This window comes from Dreissena polymorpha, chromosome 12 (genome assembly GCF_020536995.1).
Source record: "Dreissena polymorpha isolate Duluth1 chromosome 12, UMN_Dpol_1.0, whole genome shotgun sequence".
Lineage (NCBI taxonomy): Eukaryota > Metazoa > Mollusca > Bivalvia > Myida > Dreissenidae > Dreissena > Dreissena polymorpha.
Window position 1 is genome coordinate 57,354,154 of NC_068366.1, and position 17,308 is coordinate 57,371,461.

General features: G+C 37.9%; 1 protein-coding gene across 2 annotated transcripts in view; it reads right to left on the reverse strand.

The window, feature by feature from the left end:
• The window catches only part of LOC127853102 (nuclear migration protein nudC-like), a 40,549-nt gene that overhangs the window by 18,346 nt on the left and 4,895 nt on the right, over window positions 1-17,308 (reverse strand). For both annotated transcript variants that reach the window (XM_052387307.1, XM_052387306.1), the window contains exon 2: window positions 4,410-4,487. In XM_052387307.1, the coding sequence (XP_052243267.1) occupies window positions 4,410-4,487 (78 nt within the window). The remainder of the gene's footprint in view (window positions 1-4,409; window positions 4,488-17,308) is intronic.

Consider the following 17,308-nt stretch of genomic DNA (forward strand, 5'->3'; position numbering starts at 1 on the left):
AAACAATATCACATAGAGGAACTTCTCCATCAACATCTGACAACAGGGAGACAATAGACAATATCACAAAGAGGAACTTCTCCATCAACATCTGACAACAGGGAGACAATAGACAATATCATATAGAGGAACTTCTCCATCAACATCTGACAACAGAGAGACAATAGACAATATCACATAGAGGAACTTCTCAATCAACATCTGACAACACAGAGACAATAGACAATATCATATAGAGGAACTTCTCCATCAACATCTGACAACAGAGAGACAATAGACAATATCACATAGAGGAACTTCTCCATCAACATCTGAAAACAGAGAGACAATAGACAATATCACATAGAGGAACTTCTCCATTAACATCTGACAACAGAGAGACAATAGACAATATCACATAGAGGAACTTCCCCATCAACATCTGACAACAGAGAGACAATAGACAATATCATATAGAGGAACTTCTCCATCAACATCTGACAACAGAGAGACAATAGACAATATCATTTAGAGGAACTTCTCCATCAACATCTGACAACAGAGAGACAATAGACAATATCATATAGAGGAACTTCTCCATCAACATCTGACAACAGGGAGACAATAGACAATATCATTTAGAGGAACTTCTCCATCAACATCTGACAACAGAGAGACAATAGACAATATCATATAGAGGAACTTCTCCATCAACATCTGACAACAGAGAGACAATAGACAATATCACATAGAGGAACTTCTCCATCAACATCTGACAACACAGAGACAATAGACAATATCATATAGAGGAACTTCTCCATCAACATCTGACAACAGGGAGACAATAGACAATATCATTTAGAGGAACTTCTCCATCAACATCTGACCACAGAGAGACAATAGACAATATCATATAGAGGAACTTCTCCATCAACATCTGACAACAGAGAGACAATAGACAATATCATATAGAGGAACTTCTCCATCAACATCTGACAACACAGAGACAATAGACAATATCATATAGAGGAACTTCTCCATCAACATCTGACAACAGGGAGACAATAGACAATACTGTTAACGTATAGAAATTCGTCGGTATGAAATTTCGTGGTTAAATAAAAAACAACTAATTCATTGACACATAATTTTGTGGATTTCACATTTTCGGGGAAGACTGACCGTCATAATTATTAAACTATTATTAAAACAACCAGAGTAATAATGAAGCATAATCTACTAATCTGTATTGACAGCAAGACTTGAGTTTAATGTGCACTGAAGCATGGAAGTGTTATCGATAATTGTTGATAAGAGCGATAAAGCGGCGCACTAATTTGTGGGTCCCTTCTTGCTAATTGCCATCAATGTTGTTTGGACAATATTTGCCATTCTCAGCGCAATCGGTACCCTAGTAGTAACAATTGAGTAATAAGGTCCCCAAAATACACGTGTGAAAACCGTTATGTCTCTTTTAACTTTAATTGGCACTAATTGACCTATGTAATAAATCTGCAAACTGTTAATTTGTTATTCATACTAAGTCATCATTATAATCAGTGTAGTTCTTACCATAATGAGTAATCATAAACATCTTAGTTCAAACATATATAATTGACGTCAAATGGGTGGAAAATAACAACATCATTTACAATTCGGAAATATTTTAATTAGTCAAATTATAGTGTAATGTGACCTACTGAAGTGAAGTAACTATTACAAAAAACAATTATCTCGGATAACCGACAACAAAAGAAAATGTTGGAAATGACCAATTTCTGATTAAAAATATATAAATAATCGTTGATACTTGAATTCATGGTTCAGCGAACCAACAAAATTCACGAAAATTCATACCACACGAAATTCAATGGTTTTACAGTATCACATAGAGGAACTTCTCTATCAACATCTGACAACAGAGAGACAATAGACAATATCACATAGAGGAACTTCTCTATCAACATCTGACAACAGAGAGACAATAGACAATATCACATAGAGGAACTCTCCATCAACATCTGACAACAGAGAGACAATAGACAATATCACATAGAGGAACTCTCCATCAACATCTGACAACAGGGAGACAATAGACAATATCACATAGAGGAACTTCTCCATCAACATCTGACAACAGGGAGACAATAGACAATATCACATAGAGGAACTTCTCTATCAACATCTGACAACAGAGAGACAATAGACAATATCACATAGAGGAACTTCTCCATCAACATCTGACAACAGAGAGACAATAGACAATATCACATAGAGGAACTTCTCTATCAACATCTGACAACAGAGAGACAATAGACAATATCACATAGAGGAACTCTCCATCAACATCTGACAACAGGGAGACAATAGACAATATCACATAGAGGAACTTCTCTATCAATATCTGACAACAGAGAGACAATAGACAATATCACATAGAGGAATACTCCATCAACATCTGACAACAGGGAGACAATAGACAATATCACATAGAGGAACTTCTCTATCAATATCTGACAACAGAGAGACAATAAACAATATCATCATAATGGAACTTCTCCATCAACATCTGACAACAGAGAGACAATAGACAAAATCACATAGAGGAACTCTCCATCAACATCTGACAACAGGGAGACAATATCACATAGAGGACCAGGGGGTTTTCAGCACTGTCTGCGCCTCCGCAAAACGGAGGCATACCCAAAGCAAACGGACCCGATCCCAAACCGAAATTATAAATAAAATTCCCAATTTAAAAACAAGCGATGTGTTTGTGAAACACTATGTCCCCATATATTTGACCTTTGACCTTGAAGCATGACCTTGACCTTTCACCACTCAAAAAGTGATGAAAACAAGGGCTGTTTGTAAAACATGCATGCCCCCCATATGGGCTGTCCGTTGTAGTGGCAGCCATTGTGTGAATACGTTTTTTGTCACTGTGACCTTGACCTTTGACCTAGTGACCTGAAAATCAATAGGGGTCATCTGTGAGTCACGATCAATGTACCTATGAAGTGTCATGATCCTAGGCAAAAGCGTTCTTGAGTTATCATCCAAAAATCATTTTACTATTTCGGGTCACCGTGACCTTGACCTTTGACCTTGGGACCTCAAAATCAATAGGGGTCATCTGGGAGTCATGATCAATCTACCTGTGAAGTTTCATGATCCTAGGCATATGCGTTCTTGAGTTATCATCCGAAAACCATTTTACTATTTCGGGTCACCGTGACCTTGACCTTTGACCTAGTGACCTCAAAATCAATAGGGGTCATCTGCGAGTCATGGTAAATCTACCCATGAAGTTTCATGATCCTAGGCGTATGCATTCTTGAGTTATCATCCAGAAACCATTTTACTATTTCGGGTCACCGTGACCTTGACCTTTGACCTAGTGACCTCAAAATCAATAGGGGTCATCTGCGAGTCATGATCAATCTACCCATGAAGTTTCATGATCCTAGGCGTATGCGTTCTTGAGTTATCATTCAAAAACCATTTTACTATTTCGGGTCACCGTGACCTTGACCTTTGACCTAGTGACCTCAAAATCAATAGGGGTCATCTGCCAGTCATGATCAATGTACCTATGAAGTTTCATGATCCTAGGCCCAAGCGTTCTTGAGTTATCGTCTGACAACCACCTGGTGGACGGACCGACAGACCGACCGACCGACATGAGCAAAGCAATATACCCCCTCTTCTTCGAAGGGGGGGCATAATAAAATAAAGAAAGCTGGTTCGGAAATATATTTTTAAAGAAATAATTGACGACTAAGAAAATTGATGGGATAAATCGATTGCTAGGTCGGTTCCGAATAAAGCGAAGTTCATTTTGCTCGGCCCGAAAATGTGAACCACTCAACATATTAATGGTTGTTCATTGCTAAAATTAAATACAATTATTGAATATTAAAATTGTTAATGGTTCATATAATTTGTTCATGTTTGAAAAGTTTGTTCGCCTCGGTTGACAGTATTTCCTCAAGTTGGCAAATTTACTGTCACCCTGTCAGACATGTAATATTTATATAATATCACATAGAGGACAACAGGTGAGTATTTTGATAACATCAGGAAACAGCGAGATAGAGAATATCAGTTGTGTAATTTCATCTGGAAACAGAGAGACAGAAAAAAAGAGGAAACAGCTTGATAGATTATATAAGTTGAGTCTGGCCAATTGCTCAAATGGATTGTTTCAAGCACAATAGACCTAATCTTTATTCAATACTTGACTTAATTAAATAATCTATTTATTCTATTATTATGTCCTCAATAATTGCATAAATGGCATGGAAATTTCACAGTTCAGTTATATTTTTTGTGTTAATAACATTTGGTATGACATTACAAATATGTGTATAAGGTTCTAAAAATATAAATAACATGTAAGATATAATGCCATGGTTACCGGTACCCACCTTTTCTGATTGTCCCTTTTCTCCGCCAGTGTAGAAGTCTGTTTTCCTGGACAGGAAACTGAATATTTTCTCCAGCAGCTGTAACATAGGAACAGGGTCCTTCCCTTATAAGGATCTTATGACAAACTTAAGTAAGAATAGAATAATTTACAACAATATTTGAGCCACGCAGGGCTTAATGCATGATTGGAAAGTGTCATTCCAGTTTAGCCTGTGCAGTCCAACCAGGGTAATCTGGGATGACACTTTATTCACATATTAAACCCCATTTTCATAGAGCACTGCAAAATTAGTTTAGTTTGAGTCCTACATGTATATACATGTCATCAGGAGCTGAATGACATTATTATTAATTTTACATTTGCTACCAAATTGTTCACCCTTACAGGAAACGCTAGTTCTTATTGAAGTGTGCTTGAGTATAGAGTAGATTTACAAATATGGCAATCTTTGTTACAGCTTTTAACAAGCTTTAATAAACAAGAAATCTTAAGCCAGAAAAAAAGTGTGTATATAAAAGCTCTTAATGAGCAATTGAATCACTTAATGCTAGACCCAACCATTTCACTAAATCAAGATGTAGGTTCAATTCTAAGATGTTTAAATGAGAGATGATTTGAGGTCCCAGTTGAGAAGTCAGTATTAAGTTTAATTGTTATGTAGAGGGTAAGTCAAAGGAGGAACAAGGGCTGTTTGTAAAACATGCATGCCCCCCATATGTGCTGTCAGTTGTAGTGGGAGCCATTGTGTGAATACGTTTTTTTGTCACTGTGACCTTGACCTAGTGACCTGAAAATCGATAGGGGTCATCTACCAGTCATGATCAATGTACCTATGAAGTTTCATGGTCCTAGGCGTAAGCATTCTTGAGTTATCATCTGGAAACCATTTAACTACTTCGAGTCACTGTGACCTTTGACCTAGTGACCTGAAAATCAATAGGGGTCATCTACCAGTCATGATCAATGTACCTATGAAGTTTCATGATCCTAGGCCAAAGCATTCGTGAGTTATCATCCGGAAACCATTTTACTATTTCGAGTCACTATGACCTTGACCTTTGACCTAGTGACCTGAAAATCAATAGGGGTCATCTGCCAGTCATGATCAATATACAAATGTACCTATGAAGTTTCATGATCCTAGGCCAAAGCGTTCTTGAGTTATCATCTGGAAACCAACTGGTGGACGGACCAATCGACCGACCGACATGTGCAAAACAATAGAAGAAGGGGGGCATAATAATGATACCTTTAAAGGAAGTTTCATATGATACACATTATCATTACACACTAAACTTATTTGTGTGATGTTAAATTAACTGCTATTTTTGCGAAATAACTCATTCTTATAATCGCAAAAATTGGTTTCATTTTTTTCCCATCATGTGTGATGTAGCAGTTATAGTGTGACTTCTTGAACTTGATAATGTTGCATCAAACTATTTCACTGGATTAATGAGAATTTATCACTAATATTAAATTGAAGCAGTCTGCATAGGGAGGCGGAAAACTACAACGGGCGAGGCATGGTATGGTATTGCGCAAGAGGGGGTTAGAGGGTTAGGGTTTGGGTAAGTGTTAGGGGTCGGGTTAGGGTTTGCCTAAACCCAACCCTAACCCTAACCCGACCCCTAATCCTTACCCTAACCCTTTTTTGGGGTTATCACCCCTGACCATTCCTCGCCCGTTGTAGTTTTCCGCCTCCCGTCTGCATCCTTGTGCGTGGACTGTAACCATTTATAAAGAGCAAAATCAACATTCTAATTAATTAATTACATTATCCTTATATTGGGACAAACTTTTAGACTTTGATGTTAACAAATAACTGGTTAAAATTAATTTGAAATAAGAATGTTTTAATTTAACACCAAGTTAGTTTACAGCCAGACAGATACTGAAATTAACACGAAATATCCTCCCATTTAACTTGATGTCTTCAGAATAATTGTGATAAATATTGCCCATTATCTTAGGAATAAATCTTTTATCAAAACATTGTTGAAAATTATCCTTACATGTTATGGTTGAATTAAATTGTGTTGATTTAATTGAATTTATTTACAGTAATTCAGTTCTATGAAGATGATCAGTTATAACTGTAACTCACTTACATTATTCCTGCCAAGGGAAGATAATCTAAGGGTTTTTTACAATACCAAGTGCACATATGGCCCTACTTAAAACAAAAGTAGAGGAAAATTGGCCGTAGACATGATTTTATGACATTAATCTGCACATGTTATGTGGCCAAGATGAGGCTTACTCACAAAGCCATATGGTCTAATTGTCACATTTCAGTGATATATTTCATGTTCTTATTTTGCTTTGTTAGATTTGTTGTAGTTTTCAACAGTTTTCAGTCATATTGCCGCAGTCTGTTTACCACTCATGTTTTTTCTGGGTCATTACTTTTCTAGGTGCACATACTTATGCCAGTGGCTGACATCAACCCCAGTTCAATCAAAGATGGGTGGGGAATGGCTTCAAAAAGGATTTCTCGACCAATACCCACACAAGTGTGGCTGGGAAAGGGATCAAACCCGTGGTACTCGGCTTGGAAGTCTGTATACTGAAACCAGTCTTTTCAAATGTGCAACTACACGTGTACTGAATTCCGAAGCTTGAATACTGTAAATGTGTCATCGTGAAGCATACTTTTACAGCTATACAAGTATGCTTAAGTCAGCTGACACACACATTAAAGAAGGATTAAACTGTAAAACTAGTACTTAGCTATTGATTACATTGTATGTACTTGTTTACAAGAAAGCTCCATGTCTTACTAACAACCCTAAGTTCCAACAAACCTGCCTTGCACACAGCTGGATTGACAGCTTTTTATTCTTACACAGAAAATGGTTTATCCAATGGGATTTCAGAAACCTATCAGGGGTGGAAAATAATGCACCACCTTTACTGCTACATCAAAACTCTTAAAGGTTATAACAATTTGTAGATGACTTTTGACATTGAAACGGAGGAAATCGGTGAAAACTAGCAACAAATAATACCCGGTGTATCGATACGTGCATAAATAAATGAAAAAAAATCATAAAGATTGAATGAGTTTATTAACTTTCAACAAAAGTGACAATTACAACAAACATGATGATTGCTTACCCTCAACAAGTTTCAGTGTTTAATGAATATAAAGTATATTTGAGTCACCCTCTGAGAAGACCACACAGCACAGGCTAATCAGGAATAACACTTTCTGCCTCAACAAGATTTTTAATAAAAAGAGACTTTCTAGAAACGAACAAGAGATGTGTTTGTAAGAAACACAATGGCCCCTATTGCGCTGCTTTAAAATAAAATTTCAATACATCATTTGGCAGGTTTTGAAATTATCTCCCTTTTAAAGCTTATTACTTCCCTTGGATTGTATTTTTTGACTTTTGACCTTGACCTTTCACTACTCAAAATGTGCAGCTCCATGAGATACACATGCATGCCAAATATCAAGTTGCTGTCTTCAATATTGTTAAAGTTATGGCCAATGTTAAAGTTTTCGGACGGACAGACAGACTGAGAGACTGACGGACAGTTCAACTGCTATATGCCACCCTACCGGGGGCATAAAAATATCATAAAAGCAGGAAGTGTTGTCCCTGATTAGCCTGTGTGGACTGCATCTAGGACGACACTTTACGCACATGCATTAAACTCCCTTTTAACAGAGCACGGCACATATAAATCCAAGACTGACCACCTTCATGAGGCAATGAACATCCTTCATCAGCAAGCATTTAAAGACTTACAAATGGATAATACATGTAACTGTCTTCAGCTAAGAATATTACTATCACATACAAATGGCTGAAATCATGCTTTAAGTCTGGAATCATCATTTTAAATGTAATATACGAAATCATCATTGTCCACGTTTATACGTACAATGGCTGGAAAATTTTAGCTCCATGTGCACATTTTGTTTTTGTTTTGCTTTCACATTTAAGCTTTTTTTCTTTCACCTTTTAAAAGAAAAGACTAGATTAAATAATAAATAGAAATGGCGCGGCAGAGGCCGACGCGTATCCCCACACCGCATGTTTGACCCAGGGGCGCCCCAGGGTTGGTAATGGGGCCATGCATAGTTGAGATTGACTGTGTCATAAGAGAAGTTCAGTATCAATTAAAAGTGAATAAGTGTAGAAATGAAGAAATTATAGTAAAAGGCAATTTTGGATGGGCGTGGCCTATGTTGGCGGTGTGCCCCAGGGTTGCATATGGGGCCATACATAGTTGAGATTGACCGTATTGTCATAAGAGAGGTTCAGTATCAATTTGAAGTAAATTGGTGTAGAAATCAAGGAATTATAGTAAAAGGCAATTTTTGGTGGGCGTGGCCGATGTGGGCGGGGTGCCCCAGGGTTGGTAATGGGGCCATGCATAGTTGAGATTGACTGTATTGTCATAAAAGAGGTTCAGTATCAATTTGAAGTCATCAGTGTAGAAATGAAGAAATTATAGTAAAAGGCAATTTTGGGTGGGCGTGGCCTATGTGGGCGGGGCGCCCCAGGGTTGGTAATGGGGCCATGCATAGTCGAGATTGACCGTATTTTAATAAGAGAGGTTTGGTATCAATTTGAGGAAAATCGGTGTAGAAATGAAGAAATTATAGTAAAATAACCGAAAAAATTGAGTAAACATCTCCGACCCGGCCCCACCCCAACCCCCATAACTTTTGACCCAGGGGTTCAGATCAAAATTTCAAATAGTGCAGGGTCACACATATGCGCATAGCTACCATGTGTGTTTCAAGGTTCTAGTGCTAATAGTGTAGGAGGAGATAGTGGCCAGGACGGACAGACAGACGGACGGTGGAGAATACCACAATATCCCCAAGCTTTTCAAAAAGCGTGGGGAAAAACATTTTTGTGCTTGTTTTTACACATATAAGTTTTTGTGCAATATGAATCAAACTTTAAAACATCCACGGGTCAATAAAACTCATGAACTAGTATGTATCTGTCCTCAAGATCATTAATCCAACAAAACCATTTTTTGTTAAATTCCTGATTAAAATTAAAATTACTCGAAAATGTAGTTTGGAAACTGTTACACTTGACTTTTATTTAATAACAGAGAACTAACTTTTTACAAATCAGTATTAGGCCACTCCAAATTGATCTGCTGGTCGTCGGATTTGCCGCACCTATTTTTTCAAAATGGAAAAAATTTAAAAAATTACCGCTCGCACTCATTTTTGTGTCCTTTTGTAACCATAGCGCATGTATTTTTTTAATTTGTGAAAGAAAAAACAAAAAAACATGATCTATCAGAAACGATTTTGACGCTGAATACGAATGACAAATATAGTGTTTCGTAACCTTTTTAATCGATAACTGCAGACGCTAAAAAGTTTGATCGAAACGATAAAAAAAAATTAGCTTCCTGCGCGAGCAGTACATGAATCGCTGTCGTGACCGTTTTAACAAATTGCGGTGACAAGTTTCAGCAGCCAAGCCTTAAAATATAAACACATCTTCTACATTCTGTAACTTATTTGAATGTGTTTAACGTTCGAACATGCATCTATCAGCAGATACCGTTGAAGCATGTTCAATTTCAAACAACATTGTGAAACATGACGCAAGTTTTTTTAATACTTTTTTCTTCATTAAATGGGCATATGGACGGTATTTCCCTATATGTAGGCAAATTTATCCTATATCACAAATTTTAAGTGAACAAAAATTAAACATAAAATCATTAAATCATTTAAATGCTGGTTCTTAAAGTTTCACAGGGACAAAGTTTTATAATTTTTTAAATACATAGTTGACGGAACATGTTTAACAGCTACATGTAGGTCCGTGTATTTCAGAAACATCAGATAAGTTCATTGTAATTTATACATTTATTTCAGAAAAATACAATACCGTACTAGTCATCGATAGGCCCTTTTTAAAATAAGGTAGCGACATTTGATTATATGCATGACATTTGTCCGACTGTCTGTCATTATTATTTTGATAATTGTCCCTCTTCAAGTGCTATTGCAACCTTATAATACCTTTTCACAGCTTGCAACATGGTATACCTTTTCACAGCTTTCACTGTTTAAAACTTCAAACAAATATAAGCAGCAGTAGGTAAACATGTGTCCCTCACTTCAATGATATGGTTTACATGTATATTTCCTGGTCAAAGGTCATATGCAACTTACTCCTATAAATATGAGGTCAAAACATATTTTTTGTATAAGAATTGATTTGAATGTAAAATATAGCTGTTTAAACATGTATATCTTGATAATGCAATATTTTTCTATCGAAATGGGATTTTTTATTCTTCACTCTTCGGTCGCTCGGGAATTTTCATGTTTTGAAAAACTTTTTTTTTTTCGCTCGCCTCTTCAACTTTTTCCAAAAAATCCATAGACCAAGAAATCAAATTGGAGTAGCCTTACAGTGTTTTTATGGATGATAATAATTTGATTTTGCAAGTGATTAGCACTTTTGTATTAAGCAACTCTAATATCCCTGATGTTTAATTACCTGCATCAAAACTTGTCATTATTGTTTATTTACACATATACAACTCTTAATGTCTTAGAAAACACAAGAGATAAATGCACAACATTATTCTTAATTATTAACTAATGTCAACATTTTCTAAGCAATATCAGCACATATTGATAAGGAGCAGCTCTTTCTCCGTCCAGCTAAGGAACATTATATATCAAACCATTACATGGATATTTACTGGGTTTCAGTTTGATATACTTATCATAGCATGATTTTCTAATTCAAATCAGCAGCCAAATATCAGCTACAGCCCAGGAGCACATATTTTTCCTCCACCCCAGTCCTTTAAACCTTTACCACTTACATGTAGATACGTATTTTGAGACATTTGTAGTCCCTTAGAAAGTTAAATTTAACAAGACTATTGCCAAGCAATATATGTCCCCTACCGGCTCCACCATTGTCAAAAATTCCACCATTGTCGTATTTTTTATATATATTTGTTGCCACAGCAACCAGAATTTTTGACGTAGGAACAAAATGAAATGACGTGCATAATGTCCATATTGCCATCTATCCATGTTTCAAGTTTCATGTAAAAATATGAAGAACTTTTAAAGTTATCGCAGGATCCAGAAAAGTGTGACACACAGACTCACAGACAGACAGACAGACAGACACACAGAGCGCAAACCATAAGTCCCCTCCGGTGAAACCGGTAGGGGACAATAAAAGACCTTTCTTACTACATGTAGATTAAAGTTTAAAAGGCTTCATTTCTGACCCTTAGATACTGTTGAGCAGCAAACAGCATAAAACCTGAACAGACTGCAAGTTACTCGCAGGCTGTTCTGGTTTTATGCTGGTTGCAAAAGCCATTTTCACTTTGCTTCTTATGGAAAGGGTTAATTCCTCAGTGGTCTGACTGATGTAAACAAAATCGGAAAGGGGGACTACTACTACCAACATGTGTAATTTTATCTTAGATAAGATACAACAACAGGCGATTTAGGGTTTTACAGACACAAAATGAGTCACAACTGGAAAAGCCAGCCATCACATAAACAAGATTAATATATGCCACTGACAGGGATACTATGACCTTACGGGCTGAAGTGCTCTTTTGAAAAAAAAAGCACCCTGTCCTTTTAAAATCCTAGCTGGAGCACTGGTTTTAATTTAGTTGAAAAAGCTATTTTTTATTTAGTTTTAAAGCTTTCCTATGAAGTAAATGATTGAATATGCTGCTTTAAAGTGGGTGAACACTGATTATAGTTTGATCAAGACAAGATAACACAACTGTTTTAAAAGCCTTTTATATTAAAATACAACTACTAAATCAATCAGACTTTTCATGAGAAACAAACAATTTATTGCATTCAATTTTAACGAAATATTATTTAAAGACTTTTTACCTGTATTTAAGAAGTATAATACATTATTTACAAATAATATGTATGGATATACATGTACGTAAGGAAGGTTGCTTTAAAATCTACCAAATTTACTAGTATGTACAAGAGTGAAAAAAAAAGTACATTTAATGCCCAGTTGTTTTTTTCAATGTCCAATTTAACATACATTGACATTGAGGCAGATCAGAAATAGAAAAACAACAACAACAAAAACTAATGCACTACACTTGATTGTGACACGGACAATAGAAGATGTCATGCCGTCTCAACACTTTCACGTCGCAGCAGTACTTGAGATGGGTCCAGTGGAAGCAGCCCTCATAGTCGCACTTCCCCCATGTGCAGAACTCCAGCACATATCCATCCCGCCCAGCCTCCGGGTAGAACTTCTTACACACACAACACATCTCAGTCTCGGGTATCTCTTCTTGGACCGTCTCTATCACCACCGTTGGACCAGTCTCTACCTTTTCTACAGACGTTGACGGCTCCTCTGTGTAAATCACGCTGTGGTTTCTCTCCTCCTCAGTTGGCACAGTCTGCTGGATCACATCACCGTACACTATCTGCTGTACCACGGTCTGACTGCTTATCGTACCATCCAGCTCCACAATCTGTGCATGCACCTGGTTCTGGTCCAGGACAGCTTCCTCAACCACCTCTTCTGTGATCACTGTTTCCTTGTTTACGGTTTCCTGTTTCACACGTTCGAATTCCCGCTCGAATTTCTCCCGTTGAGTCCCCTCAAAGTACAGCCCATGTGAGCTGAGAAGTTCATTTCTGAGAGCACTCTCAAAGTGTTCCCTCTGCACAGCTATGTCCACTGTACGCTGAGCATTCTCCTGGTTATCGTCTTCATCTTCATCCTCCTCACTTGACAGCATTTCATCAATTTCATAGTCCGAATCCGTCTCAAAATCACTGTCATTTCTGCTGCGGCGGTTCATTATTGATCTCCTCTTCCGTCCTTTCTTTGACACGCTACCAACACTGCTCATGTCCCGTACGAATTTCATCTTCAGCGACATTTTCTTCTCATGCTCCCGTTCACGTTTACGTGCCAAGAATTCTGCAGACTGTTTTCGACCGCTGTAATTCAACCTCTTCGTAGGCAGCATCTTCTTTTTTCTCCTTGTTGACATCAACTGCGTCTGTAGAGTATCCATGTTCACAAAATTTGAGTCTGTCTTTTGTGTTCTTTTTCTCTTCGACCTAATCAGAGATGGTGGGATGATAATCATCTTCTCACTTCTCAAGCTAGGGGGTTCAGGTGGTGCGGTGTTAAGATCTATTCTCTTGTTAACAATCTGGGGTTTGAATGGCCACAAGCCGTATCTCTTAAACGTGTTCTTCAAGGTATCACTGCTAACTGCGTCATTATATGCATTACTCGCGACCACACAAATATTTGAGTGAATGGATTTTTCGACCTCAGTTTCCATGAAAGCGTCACTCTCCCTATCAAAGATTGTTTTTATGTCCCCAAAGATGCCCTTGTCCAAACTGGACAGGCACTGGGAACCACTGGGTGGTATGGGAACCAGGTGAACGTTCTGTGTCTTATACATGTCCACGATGGCTGGAGACATGAACGTCCTGTGTCCGTCAAACAGCACTAAGATGGCCTCTTCCTCATCCTTCCTTTCAATGAATTTAAGGAAGTGGTTCTCCAGGTACAACTGGAACACATTACAGTTAGTCAGCCCATCGTCACTACACGTAGCTCCAGTCCCTGGTGAACAGTCCTCAATGGATTCAGAGCTCACTGTCTTACCAGGAAAAATGAAGAACGCTGGCAATCTGGCGCCCGAAGCATTGCCACTAGCTATCACTGTCATTGATGGTAAAATACTGTTTCTCTTTTGACACTTCTCGAATTTCATAAAATGCTTCCACGAGGTAAGCCCAGGCGGACTTTTGTCAAGTTCTATCAGCACTTCGTCTATCATGAAGATTGAATCCGGCTTGTTAGAAAGGTTATATTTATCGATAAGCTCTTGCAGGTGAACAAAATACCTACTTAGACTGTCAACGGAGGTAGCTTTCTCAAACTGCTTCTTGGTACTGGAGGCACGATTGATTTCAAGCCCAGGCCAGCGCTCAAGGAACTTGTAATACCACTGGTGCGTCAGCCAGTCAGTAGGATCGCGCTTACCAAGGATTATAGCATAGTCTGTGGCGAGGTTAATGATGTCTGTTCGCGAATAGCTGTAGCCGAAGCTGCACAATTGGTGCAGGTATTCCACCAGAAGCCCCTCGTCCTCTGCCGCAAGCACAGGTGGGGGTCCAGACTTTGTGGTTCCCTGCTTGACCTTGCCTTTGACCCGGTCCCGGAGAGTGGACTCTGGGATCCCGCACATGTCTGCAGCGGTCTGCACAGCCATGTGCTTCTGCTGGACCAGAGCCAGCGCACGCTGAAGGTCGGCATAGGAGTAGGACTTGCGGTACTTGCTTGATGTGGACTGGAACTGAAATGGACAAATATGGCATCCGGTTACAGAGATATTAGGCATCCAATTACAGAGATATTAAATATATATTTTAAGTAATTTTTCATTTTAAAGCCTTTAAAATGTTATATTTATTCACTCTATTAAATATGAAAGATTTGATTCTTTAAGATAAAATAAATTGTTCGCATTAACTGATTTTTTATTTTTAAATCTGTTGCTGTGTTTTTCATACATGTATCATCTCAAAAGAACCAGGCTCAAGCAAGCTGCAATTAGTCAAATAAACCCAGTAATGTCTGAATACAGGTTGTTTTCATAACTCACATTGTTCAAATCACATTCAATACTCATTCTAGCAAATTATCTTTGAATATTGGGATAAAAACAACTTGCCAGCTGAGCCTAGTTTCAGAAACAAGAATATTTTAGAGGATCACTTACCTTAACAATTAAGACAGGGATTGCCCAGGCATGTGATCATCTAAAAGATCCAGCACAAAATAATGTCTGTTTAAAAATTCCGAAATTTTGCATTGGTGCAGAGTTTCAAAATACATTAATTGATTTTGTACCAAACAATTTTTGCACTTGTCTGAGCTTAAGTTATTTCATAATTCTAAAGCTAATGAAAACACACATTCCACTGTTCTACTCAAATTATAAAAACCCTCGCACAAGTACATTTTAAATACGCGACGCTAAAGAATATCAATAACTAAATGTAAATTCTTGTTTGAATATTACGTATTTTCCAATTTCATTGCTAATACGGATACATGCAATACATGTTATATGTTTTGAACATCATATTTCACACATTAAAATATATTCTTAATTTGTAACTGAATTTTGAATTTTGTTTTCATAAGTTCACAATTTTATATTATGATATATTATGATATACACATGTACATGTATTATGATACTATAACTGGTCATTTAAAGAAGTGAACAAACTTTTCGGTGAAAAATACAACAAGCATGTTGATAGTCTAAGCTGCCTTTTGTTTTGTTTTATGTTTTACAGCCTGTGCCTTTTTTTTTTGGGGGGGGGGTGGGGGGTGGGGGGGTGGAGCATGATAGACCACGAAATTGGGAAAAATTAAACATTATTAATACAATTATAAATTGCATAATATTAATTGTGCATTTTTAATGCTTTCTAAACTTTGTATAATTTAGTGCTAAGGAATTAATGCTCTCTAATAAACTCAACAATCCAACTACAGTATTGAGTTTATTGGAAAAGTTTGGCATATTCATGGGAAAACAGCCTTTTTTTACCTTTTGCAATAAGGAAAGCAAGAGGCTGATTTTTTGGGGAAAAAAATCAGTGAATGCATGCCACTTCCATACAGGGAAGTGTGCATATGCAAAAACAAATCTCAACTAGAAATGGCGCGGCAGAGGCCGACGCGTATCCCCACGCCACATGTTTGACCCATGGGGGCCCCAGGGTTGGTAATTGGGCCATGCATAGTTGAGATTGACCGTATTGTCATAAGAGAAGTTCAGCATCAATTAGAAGTGAAATGGTGTAGACATGAAGAAGTTATAGTAAAAGGCAATTTTGGGTGGGTATAGCCTATGTGGGGGGGGGGCGCCCCAAGGTCAGTAATGGGGCCATGCATAGTTGAGATTGACCGTATTGTCATAATAGAAGTTCAGTATCAATTAGAAGTGAATGGGTGTAGAAATGAAGAAGTTATATTAAAAGGCAATTTTGGGTGGGTGTGGCCTATGTGGGCAAGGCGCCCCAGGGTTGTTAATGGGGCCATGCATAGTTGAGATTGACCATATTGTCATAAGAGTAGTTCAGTATCAACTAGAAGTAAATCAGTGTAGAAATGAAGAAATTATAGTAAAAGGCAATTTTGGGTGGGTGTGGCCTATGTGGGCGGGGTGCCCCAGGGTTGGTAATGGGGCCATGCATAGCTGAGATTGACCGTATTGTCATAAGAGAAGTTCAGTATCAATTTGAATTGAATCGGTGTAGAAATGAAGAAATAATAGTAAAAGGCAATTTTGGGTGTGTGTGGTCTATGTGTGCAGGGCGCCCCAGGGTTGGTAATGGGGCCATGCATAGTTGAGATTGACCGTATTGTCATAAGAGAGGTTCAGTATCAATTTGAAGTGAATGGTGTAGAAATGAAGAAATTATAGTAAAAGGCAATTTTGGTGGGCGTGGTCTATGTGTGCGGGGCGCCCCAGGGTTGGCAATGGGGCCATGCATAGTTGAGATTGACCGTATTGTCATAAGAGAAGTTCAGTATCAATTTGAATTGAATCGGTGTAGAAATGAAGAAGTTATATTAAAAGGCAATTTTGGGTGGGTGTGGTCTATGTGGGCGGGGCGCCCCAGGGTTAGATATGGGGCCATGCATAGTTGAGATTGACCGTATTGTCATAAGAGAGGTTCAGTATCAATTTGAAGTGAATCGGTGCAGAAATTAAGAATTTATAGTAAAAGGCAATTTTGGGTGGGCGTGGTCTATGTGGGCGGGGTGCCCCAGGGTTGGTAATGGGGCCATGCATAGCTGAGATTGACCGTATTGT